The following is a 26,989-nucleotide window of genomic DNA, read 5'->3' as shown; positions in this document are numbered from 1 at the left end:
TGCTGCATTGTATCTTAAGTCTCCTCGTGTTCCTTCTCTCCTGAAATGCCTATTTAATCTAGGTAGGGTAAAATGGGATTTCTGAAATGGGAAGAAGATGCATGGTAATGCCAGTTTTTGACCTCTCTTGTGCATGAAGGAGCTGAGTACTTTCAGGGTCTTCAGTCATTCTAAGACATATGGTGTGGTGAATGAGAGTGTGGTATCATCTGAACACACAAAGGTTTTTCGGAACTTCCCCAAGGAACATGTGATCAACAAGCAAGCTTGGAGATGCCACTAGTTTATGAGTCTAGCCATTAAGCCACTGGAAGATATTTCTAAGCAGGCCAACATGCACCTGTATAAGGCTCTGACTGTGTGTTATAGCCCTTAATTGGTCCTTGCCCTTCCCTCCTCCAAGTACTTTTTCCAAGGCCTGGAACTGAAGGGTGTCCAAAAGGAGTCGAAGGAAAAAGTGTCAGCCAGGGCCACAGTGTAAGGGGAGATATGACCTCTTTCCTATATATTGACACAATGGGGATGTGATCATTATGGTTGCGTAAAATGTTTAGGAGAGGAATGGTCACACAGGGGTAACTCTCTGAAAGAGATGGGCAGTGCTGGTGACATACACTGGACTCTCTGCGAAGGGATAGAAGAGAACAGGAAAATCACTGTTGTCCATGCTGGATCATTTCTGTGGTCAAAACCTTCAGGTGTTGCCGAGACCTTCTATGTGTGTCAGTGTGTCCTGAAAGGCAGTGGCTCTCAAACAGATGTGCTGCAAATCCTCCTGAAACCCCTCTCAGCTGCTGTGCAGGCTGTGCTTAGAGAGGTGCCAATCAGTGATCTTTTTGTTTCTCCAGCAGTGCCCAAACTGGGGAGACTGAGGAAGTGTTACACCACCACCTCAGTTCTCAGTCCCTCCTTCACATACAGGCAATATTTTGTGCTGCTTTTCTGGTTATGCTTCAGGTAAAGTAGGAGGCACCTGCTGCGTCATGATCCTCCAATTTTTCTTGCAAAGGTTCATAGGCCCTGCTCACTACTGAGCAGGGTTGTGTGTCCTGTGGAAATCCTGCCAATGTGTGTGCATACCTGCCTGGTGTGCAGCCATCTCAATGGCTGAAGCAGAAGCAGTGGCAAAGACATGGGCAGGAAGAAGGATATGTATCAATTAGGCATGACATGCCTTGGTTCCCAGGGTGCATCCAGCTTTGTCCATGGTCTCCAGTAAAGAGTGCTGGGAGGGGAAAAGCCTTGGTTCTTAAGCACTGGCAGTCTGCTGCTGTCATAGTTTAAGCCCAGCCACTAACTCAAACCACACAGCCACTTGCTCACTCCATTCCATTCTTCATTCCCTGGCTCCCGGAAGGATGGAGAGGAGTGTAGCTCCCAGGGGTTGAGATAAGAGCAGTCCAGCAACTAAGGTATAATAAAAAACCGCAACTGCTACCACCAATAATAATGACGATAAGGGAAATAACAAGGGGAGAGAACACAATTGCTCACCACCCGCTGACCAATACCCAGCCTGACCCCAGCAGCAATCTGGGCCTTCCTAGTAGCTCTCCCCAGTTTATATACTGGCATGACATGATGTGGTATGGAATACCCCTTTGGCTAGTTTGGGTCAGGTGTCCTGTCTCTGCTTCCTCCCGGCTTCCCCTCCTCCCTAGCAGAGCATGAGACTCAGAAAGTCCTTGATCAGAGTAAACATTACTTAGCAAGAACTAAAAACATCGTTGTGTTATCAGCACTGTTCCCAGACTAAAGTAAAAAACATAGCACTGCACCAGCTACTAGAAAGGAGAAAAATGACTGCTACTGCTGAACCCAGGAGAGCTGCTAAACGCAAGAGGGATGAGCAAGAATAGGAAGATGGCAAATAAGGAAGATCAAATTCTGCTGAGATTAAAGCTCAGTCTCAGAGAGTGTCTAAACCCCCTAGCAGACTTGCCCTGCCTAGAAATGCAATACCTAATACAGAGTGCCTGGGCATAGCACAAGAGCGAGTGGCTGACGGAGCCAACCCTTGTGTGTGGATGTCCAGGCTGAAGCCTCAAGGTTATGAGGAGACAGGACACATGCATCAGAAACACTTTAAAGTGAGGCCCTGCAGGGCAAGAGTCTTGCTTCACCTGGTGAGGTAAGAAAATCCTCATCACTGGCTGCATCATCTGCTTGTGCTGACATGTCAATTCCCCTGGAAACATTTTGGCCTCTAATAGAGTCTGTTGAAAGGAGCCTGTGTGGCTGAATGGGCACGTCATGAACAGGGAAATGAAAAGGAAACATTGCAGGAAACATAAACAGTGTCCCCATTTATTTAATTGTGATGCTTTGCATGGAAGATGAGCTCTTTGGTAAACACATTTCATGCTCAAAGACTGCCTTTGTGCCTGGGGTGTCCTTCAGCACTATAAAAGCAAGGCCAACTGCAGGCTCCCTCGTCCACTTCTCTTGCCTTCTCCTCCTTGGTGAGCAAGGTGAGCTGCAACTGAATTTGCCTCTCTCCTGTTTTGCTTAAACTGTTTCCTTCTGAGCTTGTTATACCTTTTGCTGAGAGTCTTGGTCCTTCTCACACTCCTGACCTTGGACTCCTAGCCACCAATATGAGAGGTGGAGAAAAGTCTTTGGCTTTCATTCCTGTTTTGGGTTCAGGGCTCTTATCTCTCTTCCTCCCTACTGAGATTGTCCCTGCTACCAAGCCTGTGCTTTTGCTCTGGCTGAGCAGGCTGTCAGGCTGCCTCTTACATGCTGCCTGTGCTTTCCCTGCCTTCTCTCCCAGGTCCACCTCCATCCCACAGCCATGTCCTGCTACGATCTGTGCCGCCCCTGTGGGCCAACCCCTCTGGCCAACAGCTGCAACGAGCCCTGTATCAGGCAGTGCCAGGACTCCAGGGTCATCATTGAACCATCTCCCGTGGTGGTGACCCTGCCCGGACCCATCCTCAGCTCCTTCCCCCAGAACACCACCGTGGGATCCTCCACTTCTGCTGCTGTTGGCAGCATCCTGAGTGAGGCAGGAGTGCCCATCAACTCCGGGGGCTTCAGCCTCTCTGGCCTTGGTGGCAGCTACTGTGGCAGAAGGTACCTGCCCTGTTAAACCCAGGTTGGACATCCAGTGAGTGCATGGACCAGGACGCCCAAAGCCAGGTGCTGGACTGAGGACATGGTTGCTGGCCAGAGTTCCCAGATGGGTTGAGCATCCTTGTGTCCTCCTGCAAGGGAAGGATGGAAGCAAGGTGTCAGCATGTGCTGTCTGGAAATATGCCCAGCTGATGTCTTCTTCTTCTCCTACTTTCTTCTTCACATCATGAGTACCTGTTGCCTCCTGTTGTCCTGTGCCATGGGTTCATCTTGAAGCAAGCAGAGAGCTCATCACCCTTTCCCCATGTGTGTGGAAGGAAGATGCTTGTCCCATTGCTGTGAAGGGTGCCTGACTGTCAGGTGGCCTAGTAGCATCCTGGGCAGTAACCCTTCCAGGATGCACTGCTTTGTTTCTCTCCTTAAACTCATTAAAGTTTATGCTGCATTGTAGCTTGAGTTTTTCTCGTGTTCCTTTCTTCCTGGGATGCCCAGCCAAGCTGGGCTGGAAAATGGGATCTTCTAGAGGGGAACAGCGTGAATAGGTAAGGTTCACTGTTAGATCTGTCATGTGCTTGGAGGAGCTGAGTATTCTTAAGGGGTATGGTCACTTGAAGACAGATGTGGTGATGGAGGGGAGTGAAGTATAGTCTCAGCATGGAAAAATTGCCATGAGCTCTCCGAATGACAGATGTGGTGATGGAGGGGAGTGAAGTATAGTCTCAGCATGGAAAAATTGCCATGAGCTCTCCGAATGGACATGTGAGCACCATGCTATCTTGGATAATGCCTCTATAACCCAATGGAAGACATTTCTATGCAGGCTAGCAGTCACCTGTCCAACGCTCTGAATGTGAGCTTCTGCCCTCCTCCAAGTACTTCCTCCAAGCCCTGAACTGAAGGGAGTCTGAAAGTAATGTTAGCCAGGGCATATAAGAGGAGATGTGACCTGTCTCTGGATATTGGCACAATGAGGATGCATTCATCACTGTTGTGTAAAATTGTTTAAGGAGGAGAATGGTCACACAGGGGAAACCCTCTGAAAGAGATGGGCAGCATCAGTGACATGTTCTGGAAACTCTGTGGAGGGCTACAAGGGAGCAGGAAAATCATCTTTGCCCCCACTAAAGCAGTTCTGTGGTCAGAAGCATTAGCTGATACGGAGTCCTTCTGTGTGTGTCAATGTGTCCTGAGCAGCAGTTGCTCTGAAGCAGATGTGCTGCAAATCATCCCCAAACCCCACTCAGCTGCTGTGCAGACTGTACCCATAGAGGTGTCAAGCAATGATTCCTCTGTCCTTCCAATCACCCCCACAAGCTGGGAAGACTGAGGGAATGGTACCCCACCGTCTCAGTTCTCAGTCCCTCCATCACAGGCAGGCAACACTTTGTGCTGCTGCTCTGGTTGTGCTTCGAGTAGGAGGCATCTGTTGTGCTGGGACACTCTGCTTGCCCTTGCAAGATTTATGGACCCTGCTTGCTGGTGAGCAGAGTTGGATGTCCTGGGGAAATCCTGCCAAGTGTTTGGCCATGTCTGGTCTGCCAGCTGTCTGCATGGCTAAAGCAGAAGTGTCAAAGACATGGGCAGTAAGAACACAGATTCAGAGAATCACAGAATTACAGAATTATTAATGTTGGAAGGAACCACTAGAGATCATCCAGTCCAACCCCTTTGCCAAGTTATGGCCACCTAGAGCGGGTTACACAGGAATGCTACTGTGCTGATTTGAAGTGTCTCCAGAGAGGGAGACTTCACAACCTTCTTGGGCAGCCTGTTTTAGTGCTCTGATAAAGAAACTCATCCTCATTTTCAGGTGAAACTTGTGGTTTAGTTTATGGCTATTGACTCCTCATTCTGTTGCTGAGCATCATAAGAAGAAGGACAGATATTGATTACCAGCATGTACATTGGTCACTGTGGAGTATCCAACTTTGTAAATGGTCTCCAGCATAGAGTGTTAGGAGGAGAATAGCCTTGGTTCTTAGGCACTGCTAGTCTTCTGTTAGAGGCAGGTGGGGATGAAGGAGAGAAGGAAGATGACAAAAGAAGAACAACTTCTGCTGAGATCAAAGCTCAGTCTAGAGAGTCTAAACCCCACAGCAGAGGTGCCCTGCCTAGAAAGGCGATGCTTAATACAGAGTATGTGTGCATAGCACAAGAGCAAGTGGTTGATGGAACCGACCCTTGTGTGTGGATGTCCAGGCTGAAGCCTCAGGGCTAAAGTAGATGGGCCACATGCTTCAGGAACACTTTAAAGTGAGCCCCTGAGGGCAAGAGTCTGGCTTCACCTGGTGAGGTAGGACATTCCTCATCACTGCTGCATCATCTGCCTGTGCTGACTTGTCATTTCCCCTGAAAATGTTTTGGCCTCTAATAGTGTCTGTTGAAAGGAGCTTGTGTGGCTGAATGGGCATGTCACAAACAGGGAAACAAAAAGACAGCATAGCAATGAATATAAGCAGTGTCCCCATTTCTTTAATTGTGATGCTTTGCATGGAAGATGAGCTTCTTGGTAAACACATTTTATGCTCAAAGACTGCCTCTGTGACTGGGCTGTCCTGCACCTGTATAAAAGCCAGTCCAGGTGCAGGCTCCCTCATCCACTTCTCTTGCCTTTTCCTCCTTGGTAAGCAAGGTGAGATACAACTGCCTTTTCCCACTCTTTCTCTTCTTCTTCTCTGTCTTCTTGTATCACTGAGCTCCTTTCTCTTTGTGTCCTGAGTCTTGGATCCTTGCAACCACAATGGAAGGTGGGGGACAACTTTTTTTCAGGGGGGTATTTCGGGATTGTGTGTCTCGGATCTCTCTTCCTCCCTACTGAGATTGTTGCTGCTCTCCAGTCTGTGCTTTGCTCTGGGTGTGTAGGCTGCCAGGGTGATTCTTGCCTGCTGACTGTGCTCTCCTGCACTCTCTCCCAGGTCCACCTCCATCCCACAGCCATGTCCTGCTATGACCTGTGCCGTCCCTGTGGGCCAACCCCTCTGGCCAACAGCTGCAACGAGCCCTGTATCAGGCAGTGCCAGGACTCCAGGGTCATTATTGAGCCATCTCCCGTGGTGGTGACCCTGCCCGGACCCATCCTCAGCTCCTTCCCCCAGAACACCGCCGTGGGATCCTCAGCATCTGCTGCTGTTGGCAGCATCCTGAGTGAGGCAGGAGTGCCCATCAACTCCGGGGGCTTCAGCCTCTCTGGTCTTGGTGGCCGCTACTGTGGCAGAAGGAGCCTGCCCTGCTAAAGCCAGGCTGGAAGTCTCCGGTGAGTGCATGGACCAGGAAGCTCAAAGTCAGGTGCTGGACTGAGGACATTGCTACTGGCCAGGATTCCCAGACAGGTTGAGCACCCTCATTCCCTCCTGAGAGGGAGGTATGGAAACAAGGTGCCAGCCTGTGCTGTCTGGAAACATGGCCGGTTGATATCTTCTTCTGCTTTCTTCTCCGCATCATGAGTCCCTGTTGCCTCCTGTTGTCCTGTGCCATGGGTTCATCCTGAAGCAAGCGCAGAGGGTTCCTGCTCATCTCCTTCTCCCCATGGGTGTGGGAGGAAGGTGTTTGTCTTGATGCTGTGAAGGGTGCCTGAGTGTCAGGTGCCCTTGTAGCAGCCTGGACGGCATCCCTTCCAGGATGCACTGCTTTATTTCTTTCTTTATGTACATTAAAGTTTATGCTGCATTGTAACTTGAGTCTCCTTGTGTTTTTTCCCTCCTGGGATGCCCAGCCAAGCTGGGCAGGCAAAAATAGAATGGTATACAGGGGAACTGTGTGGGTGAAGGTATGTGGTGCTTTCCATCTTTCTTGGGAGATTGGCATGGGGTGTTCGACTGAAGTTTGATGACATAACTGCATCCGATACTGCCTTTCCAAAGTCACACACATCCCTTTGTCCTGAACAAAAGACTTCCGTTTTGCATCAAACCCCTTCAATTCCTTGCATGGATGGTAGATATGTGTGGCATGTTCAGATGTCAAAAAAACAGTAGCCCACCACTTCTGCCCCCAGACCATGTCTACTTGCCCCTCAGGCCCCTCTCTGAAGTACATAGCAATGTTAGACCTGCAGAGTCACTGCTTGGGAGCATACATGACTTGTTGTCCATGAAGCTGTAGTGAAGTCCTTTTCTGTCTCTTGTACACCAGAAAACGAAATGAAGAAATCCTCCAGGGTGCAGCCATTGTGTCTTTTTCTCATTCTGCCCTGAACTGCAAGTCCACTGATATCAGCGAGGGAAATCTTGCCCATGCATGGAGTTGGCATGTAGGTGGTGTGGCCTACTCCTCTGAGATATAATAGTTGCTACTGCAACAGGTGATCTAGGGGATGATCCATTCCTGCCTCATCCTCTAGTCTTGCACAGTTGATGTTTTGCCCTTTGGTCCCCAGTATTGCTTCAGGCAGTTATGGGCATATTTTGTGCTGTGCCCTATGTAGTAGGAACACCTACAGTGTCTTTCCCCATAACTAAAGCCCAATCTTCTCTGAATGAAAGATGCTGGGCATTTAATGTGGGACTATGAAGGTCTGGCAGGAGACCCTACCCATGGATTTTCTGAGGCAGCAGTGGGATTGAAAGGATGCTTAGAAGAAAGGACAGATTTTGCACATATATAGTGAATGCAAACTTGCTCTCTTGAAGGAAAAGTCCCTCCCCCCCACACACTGTGGTCATAGATGGAACTGGTGTGCTGTGTCCCAGGTGCAGAAGAGACTTCCTCTTCTTGCACATCAATGGCCTGAGTGCAGGAGCTCCCAGGCCAATGGCCATGATGAGCCTCACCTGGGGTCTCTCAGTCCTCCTACTCCCCTTTAACCCACTTCTCTACTTAAGCTCTGTACTGAGCCTTTGTTCTTTTCCTCAGCTTAGCAGTAGCAGTGTGAGCTTCCTGTTTTTTAGCACATCTGTGTATGCCTGACCCCCTTGATCCAGACCATCAGTTGTGGATGGAATTCCCAACCTGTGCTTGGGTCTGTCTGGTTATTATGGCCCTTGTCGGCAGCTGATGAGCTTTGTGGCCAGGTTAGCATCCAGGGATCTGCTCCTAATGCGTGGAGGGACTGTGTTGCCTTATGTCAGTCCCGCTCCACCACCCGGAGCTTGATGGTTGACCTGGACTTTGGGCTGCCCCTGTCTACTGTCTGTGCATTTTCCTTGCTCAGGTACTGTGCAATAGAATCGTTCTTACACTTCTGTGTCATGTCTCATGTCTCATGTAATAATTTTGTTCTCTGATATTGTCACTTGAAAGGAGGCTTGTTGCTGAATGGGTAAGTCACAAACAGGGAAATGAAAAGGCAGCATTGCAGGGAATATAAGCACTGTCCTCATTTCTTTAATTGTGGTGCTTTGCATGCAAGATGAGCTGGTTGGTAAACACTTTACATGAGCAAAGGGTGTCTCTGGGCCTGGGGCAGTCTGGACCAGTATAAAAGTCAGCCCAAGAGCAGGCTCCCTCATCCATTTCTCTTGCTTTCTCTTCCTTGGTGAGCAAGGTGAGCTGCAAGTGTCTTTGCCTTCTGTCTTGCTCTCCTCTTTTTCTTTTGACCTCAACTTTGCCATAGCCTTTTGGTAGCTTTTGCTGGCAGCCTTTCTCCTTAATCCCGTTCTCTGTGTTTCTTCTTCTTGTTCTACACTTGGGGGGGGGGGGGGGGTGGAAGAAGGTCTTACATGATTCCTGTGTCTCCTTGGGAACTTCAGCTCCAGAGGCTCTCTTCCTCTCTACTGAAGATCGTTGCCACCCTACACAGGCTGTCCCAGCTCCTCAGCCTGTGCCTTTGCTCTTGCAAAGCAGGCCATCACTCTAACACTGCCTGTGCTTTCCTTGCTCTCTCTTGCAGGTCCACCTCCGTTCCACAGCCATGTCCTGCTACGATCTGTGCCGTCCCTGTGGGCCAACCCCACTGGCCAACAGCTGCAACGAGCCCTGTATCAGGCAGTGCCAGGACTCCCGCGTGGTGATCCAGCCCTCTCCCGTGGTGGTGACCCTGCCCGGACCCATCCTCAGCTCCTTCCCCCAGAACACCGCCGTGGGATCCTCAGCATCTGCTGCTGTTGGCAGCATCCTGAGTGAGGAGGGAGTGCCCATCAACTCCGGGGGCTTCAGCCTCTCTGGTCTTGGTGGCCGCTACTGCGGCAGGAGGAGCCTGCCCTGTTAAAGCCAGGCTGGATGTCCATCAACCAGGAAGCCCAAAGCCAGGTGTCAGACTGAGGCTGGAGCTGCTGGCCAGGGTTGCCAGATGAGTTCAGTGCTCCTCTCCCTCCCTGAAAAAGAGAGAGAGAAGCATGGTGCTTTCTGGGCACTTGGCCAACATATCTTGTTCTTGAAATTCCTGCTTTTGATGACTTTCCATGCCTCTGTGATTTTGAATTTCACATTGTCTTGGTATAATGCTGTAATTTAAAATGATCAATGGAGGGTTTTTATTCAGGACTTGAGGAAAAGTGGAATCTCTCTTGCTGTCTTTCACTTGCAATGGGTTAAATGGTTTTTTTCTCTTTTATAAATATATGTATATCTTTTGTTTGGTGAATGTTGCTTGACTTTTCATGATTAAAATCATTTTGCATTTGAATATATGTTTCATTATGGTTTTCTTCTCCTCCTTTTTTCATCCTCTTGGGGAGGAATATGTCCTGTGGCAAATCTCTGTGGAGTACATCCTCAGTGGAAAATGTGAATTGAATAGTCACCACAATCAATATGATAAAAAGAATTTCATCGTTTAGACTCCTGTGAAACACTGAACATTTTTACATATATATTTCTCTTACTATTTTTTTCCCCAAAATTTTTTCCTCCTCTGTGCTTAAGGGTACAATTGTACTCTTTTAGTTTGGGAACTTTCTGATCTTATCACTTATTTGGCAACTGTAAAACTCTCAGAATATGAAACTCCTTAATTCAGAAGCAGTATTTGGGTATCTGATTTTGATTAGATTGAATACTACCAGCCTCTGAAGCTTTAACCATGACATTCTTCTAGTGATTTTGACTCAGGGTTTCAAAGGGGAAACGAGTGTTCAAATCTCAGCAGAATCATAAAACTGTGTTGATAGTGGCCTTTGATATCTTCTCTTTCAAACATTAAGCACAGTCCATGAAATCTTGTTGCTTAGATAATCAACACAAAAACTCTCATAATTTAGAGGAAAAATGAGTGAAGATGTAGATAATGGCCGTAGCTATTTCCTGTAAGACTAAAACCAAATAGCTCCAGTTACCATCTAGGGTTTTTCTCAAAGATGTTAAAGCTCACAACGTTATGTGCGGCTAAGAGACATCAAAGACAAATAAAGAATAGCTTGTCTGTAGGCACATAAGTTTCTGAGAATTTTATCCAAGTTTTTAATTGTATCAATGCCTTTGCTCTACTGCTGGTGCTGTTCTAACAGAACATAGGACAGGAAAGCAACACGAGTGAGAGCTGTGTAATTTTGATGACTGTTCACTTCATTCAGGGCTTTCTCCTTTAAAGCCCACCAATATTTATTTTGAAATTGAAATGTTGTAGTGCTGATAGAGATAGTGAAGTAACCAGAGGGAAGACAACTGGCATTCAGGTTCACTGCTAGAACCAGCCCAAATGTTCACATGCCAGGGGAATAAAGATAGGTTTATATTTTTCCAAACGTTTTAAGCTTATAAGCTTTCTTTGCTTAAGAATTACTTACTTGCAAAGTTACCAAATTGGGGGGGGGGGGGGGGGATGATGATGCGGAGGGAAGGTGGGGTAAGAATGGTTTAGAGATAATATGGGATATGTTTACTTTTAGGCTGTGGCTTGAGGCAGCAAGAGCAAGCTATGAAAGATGGGAAATCAGTAGGTCCTAGACTGAATGGAGTCTCTGCTTAAAATTTGGTTTCTATGACTGTGCTTTCTATACAAATAATTGAAGGGACTGGAATGCATCCACAAGTATTTGGTGCCCTGTTGACAGAACTGGTGTGACTGAAGTAATTATTCACACAAATCTCTGAGTAATCACTGATTGCACTCTGATGTACATCAAAGAATAGCTTCATTCTTGGTGACAGAAAGGCGTCTTTCTACGATGCAAATGGACCTGTAGTATAGAAACTACAGAAATGAATTTCAGGAGAATAAAGTGTCCAGTTGTTAAGTGGCCTTTACCCAAGAACAGCATGTCCTGAAAGGTACATTTGTACTGCTGGTGAATGAAAAAGCTTGGAGAACTAGTCTCTGCCATAAGCCCCTTGGTCTATGTTTGCTGATTAAAAAGAAGAAAGAAACCAATGTCCTGGAATTGGCCATCTTCAGACAGCATGATGTCATGGAATTGCCATGAAGGATGCTCAGCAAAGAGATTCAAACCCTGCAGCTTGTCCAGGAGAGATTGAAAAGTAAAGTTAAAAAACATTTAGTGTGTGTATATATTCCACTTACATAACAGAATTGCAACAGTTTGCAGTGTAATTACTGTTGTAATTCAGTCTATAGCAAGGGAAAATGTTCAGTGGCAAACAAGTCCTTATGTATTGTGTTGGGGTTTTTTCCCTTATGTGGGGGACGATACCTCAAAGTATTTTAAAATTTGTATTTGTCTTCAAGGTGACTTGTTCAGTGATATTCATATATGTGGTCTGAGATGGTACAGAATGGAGATATAGATTCTTTTCTTAGAAGAACAGATAAATAGATCTACATGTCCCCATGTGTTATCAGCTGTGTCTCAGACTGTGTTATTGAAGTGTAATAGGGTGATAAATTTGATATAATATAATAGTATTTCACGCAGGGCTTTGATTCTTTCTCACTGCATTCAGTGAAATTTCAGGTGTGCATATGTTTGTGCTTTTTTGTGCCTTCACAAAACATCAAAGTTCAGTCTGGACTGTTCTTATGCTTGGCTAGAGTTGGAGCTTTGTAAACATTGGTGGCGACAAGAATTTCTTAAGGATATACGCTCATATTCTTAATAAAAGAGCAGCTTTGAATGATGAATTATGCATGGTATAAATTCTTCTTAATATTTTTGCTTGTGACTAAGGTGGAACATATACTGAAACATAGAGTTTGTTGTGCCTGAAAGGTGGCACTGGAATAAGTTTGCTCCATAATACCAGAAGATGAGAGGTACTTCTGTGATGCAATATCTATGTCAGAAGATAAGGAAATAAAAACAAAGTAATAAATAGTAAGGAAAAGGCATTTAATCAGTTGGAAGCACTTTGCATTCAGGACATACTCGTTGGCAAATAATTTCATGCACAAAGGATGTCTGTGCTCCTGAGGCCATTCGATATGCAGTATAAAAGCAAACTCAACTCAAGGTCCTTCCTACCACTTCTCTTACCTTTTCCTCTCTCATGAACAAGGTTAGTTCAAATCTATTTCTTTCTATTTGCTGAATTCTTACCTTCTTAGCAATTTGTTTGCTGTTCTTTTTTTCACCACAGTATTCTGCTAGCTGCTGGTTTGGTTGGGGGGAAGACTTTTTCTCTTTAAAACATTGGGTTTTGCTGTTGGAAATGCAGATATTCCTGGACTCCTGACTTGGCTGTATAGATCCTTGAAAAGGTGATATAAGTTTATTCAAATATGGCCTTTCAGACATGCTAAGTGGTTTACCAAATTCTAATAATAGTAATATTAATAAAGATGAACAAACTGAATGGGTAATATACCGGTGCAAGGTGGTTGAAACAAGGTGATATTTAAAGGTCCCTTCCAACTCTAACCATTATATGATTAGAGAGACCTCTGTGCTCAATCATCTTTCAATTAGCAATGTGCTTTTTATATCTGTAAGAGTCTTATCCATCATCTGTAATGCCTGAATTTTCAGCTGGGTTGATATGAAAACAAGAGCATTTGGGAAGTGTGTGGGTTCATTTATCTCCAGAAATGTAATCCAAAAAACTTCTCGCTGTTTATTCCATAGAAGCTTTTCACCGTTGCCCATTTTTATTGTGATGAACTTATTACTGGGCACAGTGGGAAATAAGTGGGTAAAATGATACATACACTAAAAGAAACAGCTGGTGAGCAGAGAAATTAGGAAGGTTTAAAGCAGAGGTCTGTGGGTTATAAAATCAATTAGATGGAACCACAAGTTTTTGAACTGTAAATACCACTTTCTAAGTGAAGATAAAATGGAGATGCATACTGATATTAAAAAGAATAGCCATAGTGAGTTCAGCAAGGATATTGACTTTAATCCCATACCCTCAACCTTCTACTGTAGTAATCAACATGGACTTCAATCTGATAAACATATCAGTAAGCTCTGCCTGGTGTCTTACAGTACTCAAGGTTTGAAATTCTGTTCTCTACTGAAGGTTTAGAGAACTGGTTTCAGGGATTGTGAGAACAAAGGAAAAAAAAATAGCAAAAGTAGAGGAGACCTCAGAACCCAACAAACCGGGACAAACATAGGAAACAGCAAACTTTGTTCTTAATGGTATGCTGGAACCAGACACAGTGAGTATTCAGGGAATATTTTGTTCAGGGAATATTTTGTTCAAGGCCAGGCTGTTTGTTGCCCAAGGCTCTGTCCAGTGTGAGGCGTCCCTGCCCATGGCAGGGGTTTGGGACTAGATGATGTTAAGGTCCTTTTCAACCCTCACCATTTTATTATTCTAAATCCTGGCTTTCTCATATGGTTGAGATCTTGTTCACTGTGGACAAGTTGTCTGGGAAAGATTTCCTAAGACATCAGCTTCAAGCATCCTTAAAGATACTGAAATTTCTACCTCTTTGTAGGCAAAGTTGGAACCTAGAAAATTATTCATTTTCCAGCTGTCTGCTGAACTCTATCCATAAGTATATTTGTAGCTAGGTATTGCTCATAATTACTACTACAATCCTCTGAATACCTGGAGCTGGATCTCAGTAGTGTCTTTCCAGACATACAGCCAATCAAAATACTGGAAGTAATGATACAGGTATGCATCCTTTTGTTCTGCTTCCAGCTATTCCACTGAATCACCAACAGCTGAGAGTGAACTACTTCAGCCTCCATCTTCATGTAGCATATTTAAGAATTTGCTTTCTTTCTCATCTCACACCCCATTCAGTTCCCAAGAAAAGATCATTTGAAAGCTCCTATTGTCCTGAGCTCAGTAAATGTAACTGTAATATGATTCCTACATTGCATTCAATTCTGATCCTGTGTTTCAGACTTGCCTCCATCCCACAGACATGTCCTGCTATGAGCGGTGCCCCCCCACCTCCTGTGGCCCAACCCCACTGGCAAATAGCTGCAATGAGCCCTGTGTCAGGCAATGCCAGGACTCAACAGTGGTGATCCAGCCCTCTCCCGTGGTGGTGACCCTGCCCGGACCCATCCTCAGCTCCTTCCCCCAGAACACCACAGTGGGATCCTCAGCATCTGCTGCTGTCGGGAGTGCTCTCAGTGCTGAGGGAGTACCCATCTCCTCTGGGAGCTCCTCAGGATTAGGGAGCTTTGGCTATCCAGGCCTGCGCAGTGGGTACAGCCGGCCCTACCGTCACTACAACACCTACCGCAGTGGCTTCTACGGGCCATGCTAAAGCATGAGGAGCAAGCAGGAAGAAATGACCAGGAACATCGAAGCACGACTCGACACAGGACTGAGCTCACGGCCATGGTTTTCAGATGCGGTGTTAGATGCCCACAACCTGAAGTTTATGGAGCTGTGGGAGCTAGTAATTCCCTAAAATGAGGGCCCTCCTCTTGTACTATTTTACATTTCTAATCAAGTGTGCAGTTCTGCTGCACAACTCTGTAATTGATACTGCCTGGTGTAAAACTTATAATTTAGACAGTGAATGAAACTTAATTGTCAAGGTGTAATGCTACACTAAGAGCTCTGTCCATGGAATAAATCATTCACGAGATGTGCCATTCTTCCCATGCTGAAATCTATTGCTTTGCAGTATTTCAATTCACTCTTTAGTATTATTAAAGTTATGCTTTTATCACATCTCTGATACTCTGTTTGATTTTGCTTCCTCACCCACCTTCTTCTGAGACTTTTTCTGTGTGAAATTCTTCACTGCTTACATCATCACTGCCCAGAGACATGATATGAATAATACTGGGGCCACTAATACGAGAAGAACATATGTTTAGAGCTCCAGATCAAGAAAATGTTTAATTTAGCAGCTGAATTGCATATTGATTCCACACTGACTCATCGTATTACTTGGCTTTCTGCATCTCTGCCAAGAAATTATTCTCAAAGCTGGAAGTGTTCTATGATCTAGCACAATGCCAGGGTATCTAAGTCAGCATATAATGATGTTTATTTTAAGGAATCTTGTGATTCACACTCTCAATTACTCTGATGTGGAGCTGCAGGGTACAAAGAAAGATTTACATTCTTTTACTGCCAAATCACTGTTTGAATGCTTGGATTTGTGAAGTAAAACATGAAAACATTACTTTTACTGAAGTAAAACAGCGGAAGTCTCAAAGAAGGGATACACATAGCATCTTCAACAACAATATTTGATGTATTTACTTGCTATTTACTGCATAAGTACTGTGTCTTTTAGGGCTTCTGATGAGAGCTAAGTTGTCTTTACTGTCCTGACTGCAGCCCTACAGAATTCTAACATGGGCTCAAGGAATGAAGCATGACAACACAAAATAAATACAGCACATGCAGGCATTAAAACCTTTAGAAATCCTCACAAGTAAATTGTTTTTGCTAAAAGACAGAGCTGAGATTTAAACGAAACTTGCAACAGCTACTGAAGCTACTAAACCAATAGGTTTGAGGGGGGGGAAATGGAAGAGATCCTGATGTAGGCACTGCAATAAGTCCAGTCGTAAAATTTGTTGCAGCTAGTACCTTGTCACCAGTAGTTAAATTGTCCCCAGGAGTTAAATTGCTTATGGTTTATGTACCAGTCTAACCTCATCCTGGCTTTTAATGAAAAGCCTTCCTCAAAGCTTCTTTCATCTTAGAGATCTGATGATCATCTGAATGCCTTGTTCTATTACACTCAGGCCTCTGAAGTCAACATAAAGATGCTACAAATTTCAATTCATGTAAGTAATTTGTCAGCTCTTTGGCAATTTGGTAGTTCACCAGACTGACAGGGAGCTCTCTGTTGTTACACAAAGGGTTGTAATTGGGTGTGTGGAATGTGAAACTCCATCACTGATCTGTAAGTGAGAAGTATCCTTGTTCAACAGACTTAATCCCAAAAAGCAAGATCCAAAGGCACTCGATCTTTGGGGTGAAATCTAAACTGAACTAGCAGAATATCAGTGAAAACATTTGCAGGCTGTTACTGTTTAAAAATATTATATACCCTCCAAGAAACATTGCTTATGTCCCTAGAAGTGAGAAGGAGGAAAAGCTGGCATTTTACAGATGAAAGGGGAATGAATTCTCCAGGTAAGTGATAGTTTTCTCCCTTATATAGGGTGAGGAGCTATGAGAAAATAATTTTTTAAGAAGACTCCAGGTAGCATTGGATAGTAGAGATTTTGAGGAAAGGGAAGAAAAAGACTCTCCTTCTTAAATAGAAAGGCTCATAGCAGCCTTCCAGTGTCTGAAGGGGGCCTATAGGAATGCTAGGGAGGGACTCTTTGTTAGGGACTGTAGTGATAGGACAAGGGGTAACGGGTTGAAACTTAAACAGGGAAAGTTTAGATTGGATATAAGGAGGAAGTTTTTTACTATAAGGGTGGTGAGGCACTGGAATGGGTTGCCCAAGGATGTTGTGAATGCTTCATCCCTGGCAGTGTTCAAGGCCAGGTTGGACAGAGCCTTGGGTGACATGGTTTAGTGTGAGCTGTCCCTGCCCATGGCAGGGGGGTTGGAACTAGATGATTTTAAGGTCCTTTCCAACTCTGACTATTCTATGATTCTATTCTATGACAGGAGAATTTTCTTGTGGAGAATCATTAAAATATGTAGACTTCTTTCTTTTAAAATATCATTTTTTTAAATCCTTGTGTAGTACTTAAAGAAGATGAAGATTTAGCTGCTTTTTTTTTTTTATCAATTAGGGAAATTTTTAATAAAATCGTTAAAATTTCTGAAGGTGTTTCCCTTGAATTACTTTGTGAAGTTCTTTGAGTGATCTTGACTCACACACTTCAAAATTGGGTTATTAGCCAGGTGATGTGAGTGCTGAGATCTTGTCATGTACCTTGAATATCAGGTAACATGAAACCTTGCATATTTGAGCCATTAGCAAAAAGCTCTTCTGAACTTTGAAGTCCTTTGTTCTTCTGAAGACCAAGACCAACCCATATACAAAGACACTCTTCATTTAGAGTTAATTCATATCTCCTGATGGGGGACAGTGGTGCTAAGAGGAGAGATTTCATCCCTACTTTTTGTGTCCTTTCCATCTTTGCCAGTGTTTCCAGCAGGTTGGAGCACAGCCAGAGCAGGCCACTGGAGGCTGCAGAGATAAAAGATTCATGTAGCGATTAATGTAATGGAGAACTGCTGGGTGTAACTTCTTCTGATGCCATTGCTTGGCTCAGGCAGAACGCTGGTTCTAAGAACCAATACTTGAAAGCAATCTTTAACATCCACATTTGTCTTTAATTTGATGTGAAAAATGCTGCACATCCCAGTGATTTCAGGTAGGAATAATGGTGATTCCTCAGATGAGAGACTGCACAGCAATCATACTGAGAATTAGAGGCAGTGAATAAATGTCACAAAGTAATAAGATCAAATAATCAAGCTCTTTCATTGAAAGTGTGGTTGAGTTTAGCATGGAAAATAAAGTTAAATTTATGATTGGGTAGAGAAATGCAGTCTTACGTGTGTATTAGCTGTATTCATACATACACTGGGTTTGTATGAAGAACTGTGGGTTAATTCAAGCAGCTCTAGAATGTGTTTTGTTGTCTCTGATCAGCAGTTCTCACCAGCCTGAATTTTCTTTAACCTCATCTCTGTGTGTGGGATTGAAACAGTGCAGAAGTGCAAAATTTGGGAATACCTATTCTACATCTTGTCTTGTGGTAAAGCTAAGTCCTTGAAATGTAAATGCTTGAGCCCAAGTCCCCACCTCAGTCCTAAATGGTTATTCACCTAAAGGAGTGAAGTCTTGAGTAAGGACTATGCATCTCATATATTCCCTTAAGCAGTGTCTTGATGACTAAAATGGAGCATAAAATTTACATTGGCCTTAGGAGGTGACATAAAATTACTGCTGTAATTCAAACGAGTCACCACAGTCTTCCAGGCAATTCAGTGGGTGCCCATTGGTGAAGATGAAAGCTTTGTCTGTACTGGAATGTGAATGTAATAAGGGGAAGGGAAAAAAATAGAGCAATAGTGAAAGAGATTTTGAGTCAGAAAAAAAAGGTTGATGAGTTTGGTGGATTTTGCATGCAAAATCGTAAAATAATTTCATGCATAATGTATGTTTCTGGTCTGCTGGCAGTCTGGAACATGGTATAAAAGCCTATACAAGACAAGACTTTTCCATCCACTTCTCTGGCCTTATTCACCCAGGTGAACAGGTAAGTCTGAATCTACCCAGTGTCTTTTTTAAATGCTAAACTGTTACTTTGATGATTGCTTTTCTGCTGTTGTTATTCTTAGTTCTTTACAAATATTGCTAGCTCCATCCTCCCCCCCGCTTTGGGAAGGAAAATTAGAAAGCCTTAGTTCTATCAAAACCAGGGCTTTATTTACTTGTGAAGCAGGGTGTGATGAGACAGGGTTTAGAGGATACTGGCCATGTTGTCTCTCAAAATAAACAGCTTCATGCTCCATTTTAGAGATTAGTGCTAAAGATGTAGTTAGTCAATGAACCTGGAAACACAGAATCATCGTCAGAAACTGGCACTAGCAAAATCATAAATCCATGCTGAGTCCAGGGATCTATCCCTAAGTGCTGTTTTCCACAGGCAGAAGGGCGGTGATCCCAGGAGACCCAAATGCATTGAATTCAAATCAAGGCAGAAACCTCTGATGAGGAAAATAATACTTCTGCACACTCCAAGTTTGCCTGCTGTGGTCATACAACATTTGGGCATTTGGGAGCAAAGGATGCTTCTTGAATACTGTTCTACAGCTCTGCAAACAGACCTGGCTGGGCTGTTAGTAGTTAAGTTCTAGCATTAAGGCACTAAAACCAGTTATGTGTCAGTGTTCATCTCAGGGTCACTGCTGATGCCTCCTGAGAGATCCAGCTGCTGTTCTTCATCTCCTGGTCACAGTCACAATTGTACTTCAGGGAGACAGTGCAAAGGGAAACTACCAAAGAACAGGAGGTGCCTTTGCTGGTAAGGCTTAGGGTATATTTTGCCATGACTGGCACCACAGTTCAGAGGCCAGGATAGAGCAGAGGCATCTTCCAGCAGCCTTATAAAGATAAGAGAAACCTCTATGCTATTTTCAGATTGTCTACCGTGGACTTTGATCTGATAAGTCATCACCTTTCTGACTACCTTCTCTAGGTTTTGTCACAGACATTATGCTCCTGCCTGACTTCTATAAACTTAATACAGAATTTTATTACATTTACTTTCTCTCCTGTATTTTATTTTAGACTTCTCTTTGTCCTACAGCCATGTCCTGCTCAGACCTGTGTCCTCCCACCCCCTGTGGCCCAACCCCACTGGCAAATAGCTGCAATGAGCCCTGTGTCAGGCAGTGCCAGGACTCCACATATGTGATCCAACCCCCTCCCGTGGTGGTGACCCTGCCTGGACCCATCCTCAGCTCCTTCCCCCAGAACACTGCTGTGGGATCCTCAGCATCTGCTGCTGTTGGCAGCACTCTCAGTGCTGAGGGAGTGCCCATCTCCTCTGGCAACTCCTCAGGATTAGGGAGCTTTGGCTATCCAGGCCTGGGCAGTGGGTACAGCCGGCCTTACCGTCGCTACAACACCTACCACAGTGGCTTTACTGAGCCATGCTAAAGCGTGAGGAGCAGCAGGAAGAAATGACCAGGAATGCTGAAGCATGACTTGACACAGGACTGAGCTCATGGCCATGGTTTTCAGATGTGATGTCGGACACCCACAATTCCACCTGAAATTCATGGAACTATGGAAGCTTCTAAAATCAGGCCTTTGCTTGTCTTATTCTTCGAGTACTTCATACTTCTGATGAAATATTTTTTTTTTTTCTATTGCTGTGAACGGGACTTGATTGTCTCAGTTCACAGCAGCACTGAGAAAAGTAACCCAGGATGAAAGACACATTAGCTGTTGTCTTACTGAATCCTGGAAATATATAGTTTGTACTTTTTTATTCTGCTTTTTGCCCTCATTAAACTTATGCTGCATCACTATCCAAGTCTCCTGGTATTTGTTTGAAAAACTCTCAGCTCACTTTTGATAAGATTTCTTACTGTTCCTCTGTTTTATTAATCAAAAGCTGCTTTTCCATGTTGACTAGAGGTAAGTATGACCTCTGATGATTTCTCTGTGAAGAGATCGTTTTATAGCCAGGAAACTTGGGGAATATTGCCTATACAAGGTCGATCGGTTTTAGGAAAGTAGAGACTGTTTGAGAAAACAATTTAGTCACATTGTAGCAAAGTGGATACTATGTATTGATATAGTATCTACTTTGTGTAAACATGCTGTACCTTTGCTGCTCTGGCTTTCATCATGAAGGTAAGACCACACACTTAGAAGTGCTTGTTATCAATTTCTCTCCTTCATTGGAAAGCATTTCTGAGCCAAATGGGACCCAAAACTAGGAGTCTGGAAGGGAATACTCTCAGAGTAGACCTGTTCCCCCTGCAGATCATATTGAATATCTTTTATAACTAATTCCAACCTATCTAAGGCTACTCAAATTTAGATTTGTAACTCATCTTGTTAACTGAACTGCTGGTGCCTCTGTGTATCTTCACAGACTGGAATAGTTGGGTTGGCAGAGGTACTTGCGTACACTCAATGGTTGTAGGTATCTGCAGGGTAAGCAACAAGTTGAATTTTCACCCTGCGTGAAAATCTAATTTCAAATTCTATTTTGAGCATGAAAACCTTTCCTTTCTTACTGCATAGGAAGGCTTTAAAAGGATGTGTGTTAGTCCTGGGTCTCCAGCTCCAAACAAGAAGTCTGTGATCTTTTCCTTCCTAAGTGACTAATGGAAGTAAATGTAAAATCAGGGACCTGGAATCTAATTGCAGAAAAATGCATCTGAGCGATGGCTCATGTAATGCTTGGCAGAAATAATGCCTGGTGAAAAGGTTTTATACCAATATTTATTGTCAATCCCTTGCTCTGAGGTGATGGATTACAAGCACACATTCATTAGCCTGGGTGGCACCAAGGCATCATTCTGGAAGGAAGATGTCTGACGCATAGGACCTTGGGTAGAGAAATACTGATTGCACTCTTACAATCTGAAATATAATGAAAATCTCCATTTCAAATATATTTAAGTAATAACTAAAGGCCATCTATGTGGGGAGCAGTGTTTTGCAGTGGTTCTGGAGAGTAAATAATTTCTTCCCTCCAAGGTAAATTAAGTTTTGTTGTTGTTTTCTTTTACTGTTCCCATTTTATTCCAGCCTAATGACCACGCTGCACCTGGTTCTTTGCAGAAATACCCCACAGATCTGTATGCAGTAGTTTTTTGTCAAAAAGGGAAATTGTAATGTAAATTGATGAAGTTTATCAGACCACAGCCAGATGCAAAACCAAACCTCAAACTTTAGCCATTTGAAAGTTGTTTGTAACAGTATTTGAATAACATTAACAATGAAAATAGATATGTTAATGTATGAACTCAAGGACTACTTATCTACCCATATTTGAACACCTTCGCCCTGAGGGAAACTCCCTGAGCAGCAGAAGCTGAAGCTGCAAAGCTCAAATCATAAGCTTTGCCTACACCAAAAGGCATCTGAAATTACACATACAGCAGTGCCACTCATCTGCCTGGGCTAAATAACAAATTATAGCAAATACCGAGTGGTGGGTTGCAATAAAAATAGCAGTGCCAGGTAAAGGCATCCAGTCTGACTAAGTTGAACAACCTTATGCTATAGATACATCTTCTGTTTTAAGCAATAAGCCAGAAATTGCTAACACCATGAGGGCATTAAGCAGATTTCACCCTCAGTCACCTGGAAGCAGGTGCCATGGATTATTCTGTGAACTTCAAATGGTGTGCAGGACACACAGATTGCTCCTAATGTTGTCAATAAGCACCTATATTAATACAATTAGCTAAGAATGAGTTTTGAGATAAAAGCAAGAACTATCAGAACCATTGTGAATGGTGAGAGAAAGGAGAGCTCTGAGTTGCTAGAACTCTTTCAGATTAATTCAGCTTCTCAAAGCCTCCAAGGCATCAATTTCTTTATATAAGCTAATTCATTACAAAAAAAAAAAAAAAAGATTGTGGATGGTGCTCTTAATTCCTTTGAAATGTCCATTTTCTGTGTGTCTTTTTCTCCATGCACACATTTAGAGTCACTTTTGTGTCTGGGGCCATTACAAAGGGATTACAGTGAGTAAGCTTCCAGTTCCATTCTGATTAAGGTTTTTTGTTCAGACATTTCGTCACTGTTGTCTCAGGAGGATGTTCTCAAATTATGCAAAGAATTCTAATTATAATCTGAATATATAGGTCTGTCCTTGATCATACAAAAAACCCTGTGAACTTCTGATTCACTCACTTGCATTCACGTCAAAGACGGGACCATGAAGTCATTTCTGCCTGTATAATAAATTGGTTGGAGTTAGGAAAAAAATTTTTTTTTTTTTCAAGGAAGGCTGTAGACAGCTCTGAAAATGTTGCTAGGTCTTTTTTATTTGAAACTTATAGTCTGAGACTCTCCCTTGGAGCACTGTGTCCAACTCTAGTGTCCTCAACATAAGAAGGACATGGAGCTCTTGGAGCAAGTCCAGAGGAGGCCATGAGGATGATCAGGGGCTGGAGCACTTCCTATATGGAGACAGGCTGAGAACATTAGGGCTGTTTAGCCTGGAGAAAAGAAGCTGCCTACCCCTTAGATTATAGAGAAGTACTGAGGAATGGAGAGTGTTGGTGAACGTAGAAAAGTTTGGCCAATTTATCTGGGAATCTCCTTGAAAGAGGCTATGGTTTAAACTAAACCTTGAGCTATTTCTTTAATTAAAAATAAAATACTTTAATTCCTGCAGCTAGGAACAGTGACATAAATCTTAGAACCCAATAGCTGACCTGCACTCTCAAATCTTAATAATATATTATTATAACAATGATATAAGAATTCAAATATGGGTCATGTATCTTAAATTTGCACATATGATCTTCTGCATGCTTAGCACTTTAATAAAAGCTTCTGATAAACTTTGAAGTTCTCAGGAGCCTATGACCAAGCCAAACAAGTTTCTCTTCCCAGGGGATCTTTATAAAGACACTCCTAATTTAAAGATGATTTACATGTCTCAGTAGTTCAAGTGCTAGGAGAGCAGAAATTTCGGTACTGATCTCTGTGTGTAGGATTGCTTATGTATTTTACTCATTTATTATTTATCCTGCATCCCCCCACACTCCCCAAAAGGCTCAATTTCATTGTGCAATCCAAAGACTGCTGCAAAGTAACAGAAAAATTGACCACAAGTGAAGAAGTTATTGACACTTTGTATACTTTTTATACTTCTCCAACTGGTACCATTGGTCTACAGCACATCTGTACCAAATGTTGTAGCATAGCTGGAGAAATGAATGCTGCAAGAAGAAAGGAAGAATTCACGTATGTGATGTCTGCCTCCACAGCTGACTTTTGGAAATGATTATCTTTTGCAGAACTCTTCCTTGAGAACAAGTGTCACCAAACAATGCAACTTATTTGTGCATGTGGAAGTTAACCTAAAGCCAGTTGATGATATTTTGAGATCTGAAATAAGAATAAAAGTGTATTTGTGGATTCTGTAAAGAACTCCTAAGTGGTTAGACCCAGGATTAGAGACAGACTCTTTCACAGAAGTGCTACCACTTAATATTATCTCATTAGACTGGACTTCTAATACTCTTTTTTGTTTCCTCTTCCATGACAAAGGAACCTTATCTGGTGTGTTTTTCTAGGTATGTCTCAGCCTTTGCACACAGCCATAACACTTCAGTTTCTCCTGATTCTGACAGGGTTCTTCAGTGTCTCTCCCTTTTGTGTTTCTTCTCTAATTTTGGGGCTGGAGTTGTGTGAAAAGTTTTTTATTCCTGGCTATTTTCTGCAAAATTCAGTCTCCCTTTTCTCTAAAAGCAGCTTGAATCCACAAACTACAAGTGCTCATGGGCTGATTTCCAAAAGCTGAAATTCTTCATGGTTTCCAACAGTATTTACCTTGCAGAGAAGTGTACAAGGGACTGTATTATGTAAATTAAGCTTAAGCTCCTTTAATGACACCAAGCAAATCCAAAAGGGTTTTGAAGGCAGAATAAATCCTTCTGAATTAATTATTCTAGTGTTTGGAGAAATTAACTTGGCCCAGAATATTTTAAGATGAAAGAGACTTGTGGTCAGATATTCATGCCACAAGATAAGGAAGTGAAGCACTAATACACACAAATACTAAGGCAAAAAACCATGTAATCAGTAGTGGCTCATAAATAACTTCATGCGCAAAGAATGTCCTAAGTTGTTGGGCAACCTGGGACTCAGTATAAAAACCTGAACAACTCAAGACTCTTCCACCTATTTCTCTTGCCTTCTTTGCCTTGGTGAACAGGGTAAGTCTGAATCCATTTCTTCTCTTTTTCTGTGTCGAGCTGTTACCCTGATGATTTTGTAGTTTTTCCTCCCAAATGTTGTAGCATGAAACAGGAAGTTTTCTGTTGGTGGTCAGTTACTAAAATCATTGAATGGGGTGATTAACCACAAGTTAGAAAGTTAGGTGTATTTATTCAACTTTGGGAACCAAACAAGTTTTCAGGTCCTGCAGCTGAACATAAAATGCCTGTAGTGAATTCTTGTGTCTGTTCAGAGTAGTATGCTGGTCTGTGGAGAATTCACCTAAGGCCAGATAAGAAAAACACTGGGATAGTAGCCAATACAGGCAGCTCTGGATTGCAAGCTCTCCACATAGAGCCTATGCCTGCCTTTGAAACTCAGTTCTTAGTTCTTCTGTAAGCAAGGAGTGACCTTCTCCATCCTCCAAAAAACTACAGACAGATTTGCACTGTAACTTGTAAGATCTGCTAATGATTTTAATATTAACAATACACAAAACCAGAAGTGTTCCTGGATTCAGCTGCCTGTTTCTATTTCATATAGAAGAAATTTTAAGTGTTTAATCTTCTATTTTCCACTCTCTAAAACTTGGCAAAGGGACCTCCAAGAGAGGTCTCCTTAGAGAAAATTCAAGATCAACCTGTTGAATATCATCTTGTTTGTGATAAACTTCCCTAATCAGAGAATTCAAGCTGTACAAATACAGTTTGATTTAAATTCTTGTATCGCATTTCTTCCTTCTTTTGTGTTTCAGATTTACCTCTATCCCACAGACATGTCCTGCTATGACCTATGCCCCCCCACCTCCTGTGGCCCAACCCCACTGGCAAATAGCTGCAATGAGCCCTGTGTCAGGCAGTGCCAGGACTCAACAGTGGTGATCCAGCCCTCTCCCGTGGTGGTGACCCTGCCCGGACCCATCCTCAGCTCCTTCCCCCAGAACACCACAGTGGGATCCTCAGCATCTGCTGCTGTCGGGAGTGCTCTCAATGCTGGAGGGGTGCCCATCTCCTCTGGGAGCTCCTTGGGATTAGGGAGCTTTGGCTATCCAGGCCTGGGCAGTGGGTACAGCCGGCCCTACCGTCGCTACAACACCTACCGCAGTGGCTTCTATGGGCCATGCTAAAGCGTGAGGAGCAAGCAAGAAGAAATGACCAGGAACGCTGAAGCAGGACTCGACACAGGACTGAGCTCATGGCCATGGTTTTCAGATGCGGTGTTAGATGCCCACAACCTGAAGTTTATGGAGCTGTGGGAGCTTGGCATCTCCTAAAATCAGGCCTATGCTTGTCTTACTTTTGTTATGCTTTACTTTACATTTCCGATAAAAAGTCTTGCTCTCTCATGCTTTTTGGTTTGTTTTTTTTTTTTTTTTTGTAATTGAAAATGACTAGAAAAATATGTAATTATTAGAAATTGTTTTGCATGGCTGAACTACTACAGTTCACTTAAACAAAGAAGGAAGATCTCATTTTGCTGAGTGTGTCATTGTGAGAGGGATGAGTGGGTACTGTCCTTAATGGACCATGGAAATGTATTCCTTATACTTTACATTGCTTCCTTCCATTCCTCAGCCTCATTAAATTTGTGCTGCATCATAACCTGAGTTGGCCTGTAGTTCTTTTTTTCCCCAGCCCCTTTTCCAGCTTATCTGTACTGAACCAAGTCCCTTTACAAGTCACCAGTTCCAGAAAACACTGTGTACATAACTTCATAGCCATTGCCAAAGGAGAACGAGTCAGACTGCAGCTGTGGAAGAAGATTTTCTGTTGTCTGTGTGTGCTAAATCAAGCCTGAGATCATTTATCAAAGCCTGGAAAGTGAGGATGGTCACCTGTAATAGGTGTGCCTCCTGTTGTTGCATAAGCAGGAATTTTAAACTAAGGAAGCTTCTTCTGTTACACTTTAAAGACCTTCTCCCTACAGTACCATGATGATGGAAAAAGGCTCTTTAACTGTTTCAATATTCCTGCTTTATGAGAATATGTTTGGTTTGAGATTAATGTCTTTGAATGGGGATGAGAATGGAGCAATAAGCTGATTTGAGAAGGGGAAAATTCAGTGCAAAGCTCACTGAGGGGATTACTGTTTCTGCTATCCTTCCATAGATGTAATAGATGAGAGTATCCTTGTAAAAAAGAGGATAGACAGATACAGCAGGAAAATTTACAAGGAACACTCAAAATTATAGAGATAAACCTTTTTCTGATGCACTACATCCACTCCTCAGCTTGTTGTACAAATAGGATATATGTACTATTACCTGAGCAACATAGAAGATGATTGTGGTTTTCTTTATCTTATCTGCGGTAC

The 26,989-nt window shown here is 43.3% G+C and overlaps 4 protein-coding genes and 1 pseudogene across 6 annotated transcripts; all 5 read left to right on the top strand.

Moving 5' to 3' along the window:
- Positions 1 to 2,361: 2,361 nt before the first annotated feature.
- Positions 2,362 to 3,091, top strand: LOC136003965 (feather beta keratin-like; annotated as a pseudogene).
- Positions 3,092 to 5,556: 2,465 nt separating this feature from the next.
- LOC136003958 (feather beta keratin-like) lies at positions 5,557 to 6,579 on the top strand. 2 transcript variants are annotated; one of them, XM_065660022.1, is made up of 2 exons: positions 5,557 to 5,712; positions 5,997 to 6,579. In XM_065660022.1, the coding sequence occupies exons 1-2, from the start codon at positions 5,557 to 5,559 to the stop codon at positions 6,306 to 6,308; spliced, it is 468 nt and encodes a 155-aa protein (XP_065516094.1). In that variant the 3' UTR covers positions 6,309 to 6,579. The 2 variants fall into 2 exon arrangements, with proteins under 2 accessions (XP_065516094.1, XP_065516095.1); XM_065660023.1 differs by having other exon boundaries at positions 5,689 to 5,707; positions 5,991 to 6,579.
- A 1,360-nt stretch (positions 6,580 to 7,939) lies between these two features.
- LOC136003945 (feather beta keratin-like) lies at positions 7,940 to 9,586 on the top strand. Of its 2 annotated transcripts, none has more exons than XM_065659991.1 (2): positions 7,940 to 8,224; positions 8,903 to 9,586. In XM_065659991.1, the coding sequence occupies exon 2, from the start codon at positions 8,924 to 8,926 to the stop codon at positions 9,218 to 9,220; it is 297 nt and encodes a 98-aa protein (XP_065516063.1). In that variant the 5' UTR covers positions 7,940 to 8,224; positions 8,903 to 8,923; the 3' UTR covers positions 9,221 to 9,586. The 2 variants fall into 2 exon arrangements, with proteins under 2 accessions (XP_065516063.1, XP_065516064.1); XM_065659992.1 differs by lacking the exon at positions 7,940 to 8,224 and adding an exon at positions 8,537 to 8,557.
- Positions 9,587 to 14,227: 4,641 nt separating this feature from the next.
- Positions 14,228 to 14,578, top strand: LOC136004074 (feather beta keratin-like). Its single transcript, XM_065660198.1, has one exon. It carries the CDS (start codon positions 14,228 to 14,230, stop codon positions 14,576 to 14,578), a length of 351 nt encoding a protein of 116 aa, XP_065516270.1.
- Positions 14,579 to 24,647: 10,069 nt separating this feature from the next.
- LOC136004092 (feather keratin 4-like) lies at positions 24,648 to 25,802 on the top strand. The gene is made up of 2 exons (XM_065660228.1): positions 24,648 to 24,675; positions 25,431 to 25,802. The coding sequence occupies exon 2, from the start codon at positions 25,452 to 25,454 to the stop codon at positions 25,800 to 25,802; it is 351 nt and encodes a 116-aa protein (XP_065516300.1). The 5' UTR covers positions 24,648 to 24,675; positions 25,431 to 25,451.
- The last annotated feature ends 1,187 nt before the right edge of the window (positions 25,803 to 26,989 follow it).

This window comes from Lathamus discolor, chromosome 24, assembly GCF_037157495.1.
Source record: "Lathamus discolor isolate bLatDis1 chromosome 24, bLatDis1.hap1, whole genome shotgun sequence".
NCBI lineage: Eukaryota > Metazoa > Chordata > Aves > Psittaciformes > Psittacidae > Lathamus > Lathamus discolor.
The sequence above is the reverse complement of the archived record's forward strand: the minus strand, read 5'-3'. Positions and strand labels throughout refer to the sequence as shown.

Coding starts and splice junctions, on each gene's coding strand:
- LOC136003945 (XM_065659991.1), top strand. CDS start 8,924: ATGTCCTGCTACGATCTGTGCCGTCCCTGTGGGCCAACCCCACTGGCC.
- LOC136004092 (XM_065660228.1), top strand. CDS start 25,452: ATGTCCTGCTATGACCTATGCCCCCCCACCTCCTGTGGCCCAACCCCA.
- LOC136004074 (XM_065660198.1), top strand. CDS start 14,228: ATGTCCTGCTATGAGCGGTGCCCCCCCACCTCCTGTGGCCCAACCCCA.
- LOC136003958 (XM_065660022.1), top strand. CDS start 5,557: ATGCTTTGCATGGAAGATGAGCTTCTTGGTAAACACATTTTATGCTCA. Junction 5,713..5,996: donor TCCTTGGTAAGCAAGGTGAG/ATACAACTGCCT, acceptor TCCCAGGTCCAC/CTCCATCCCACAGCCATGTC.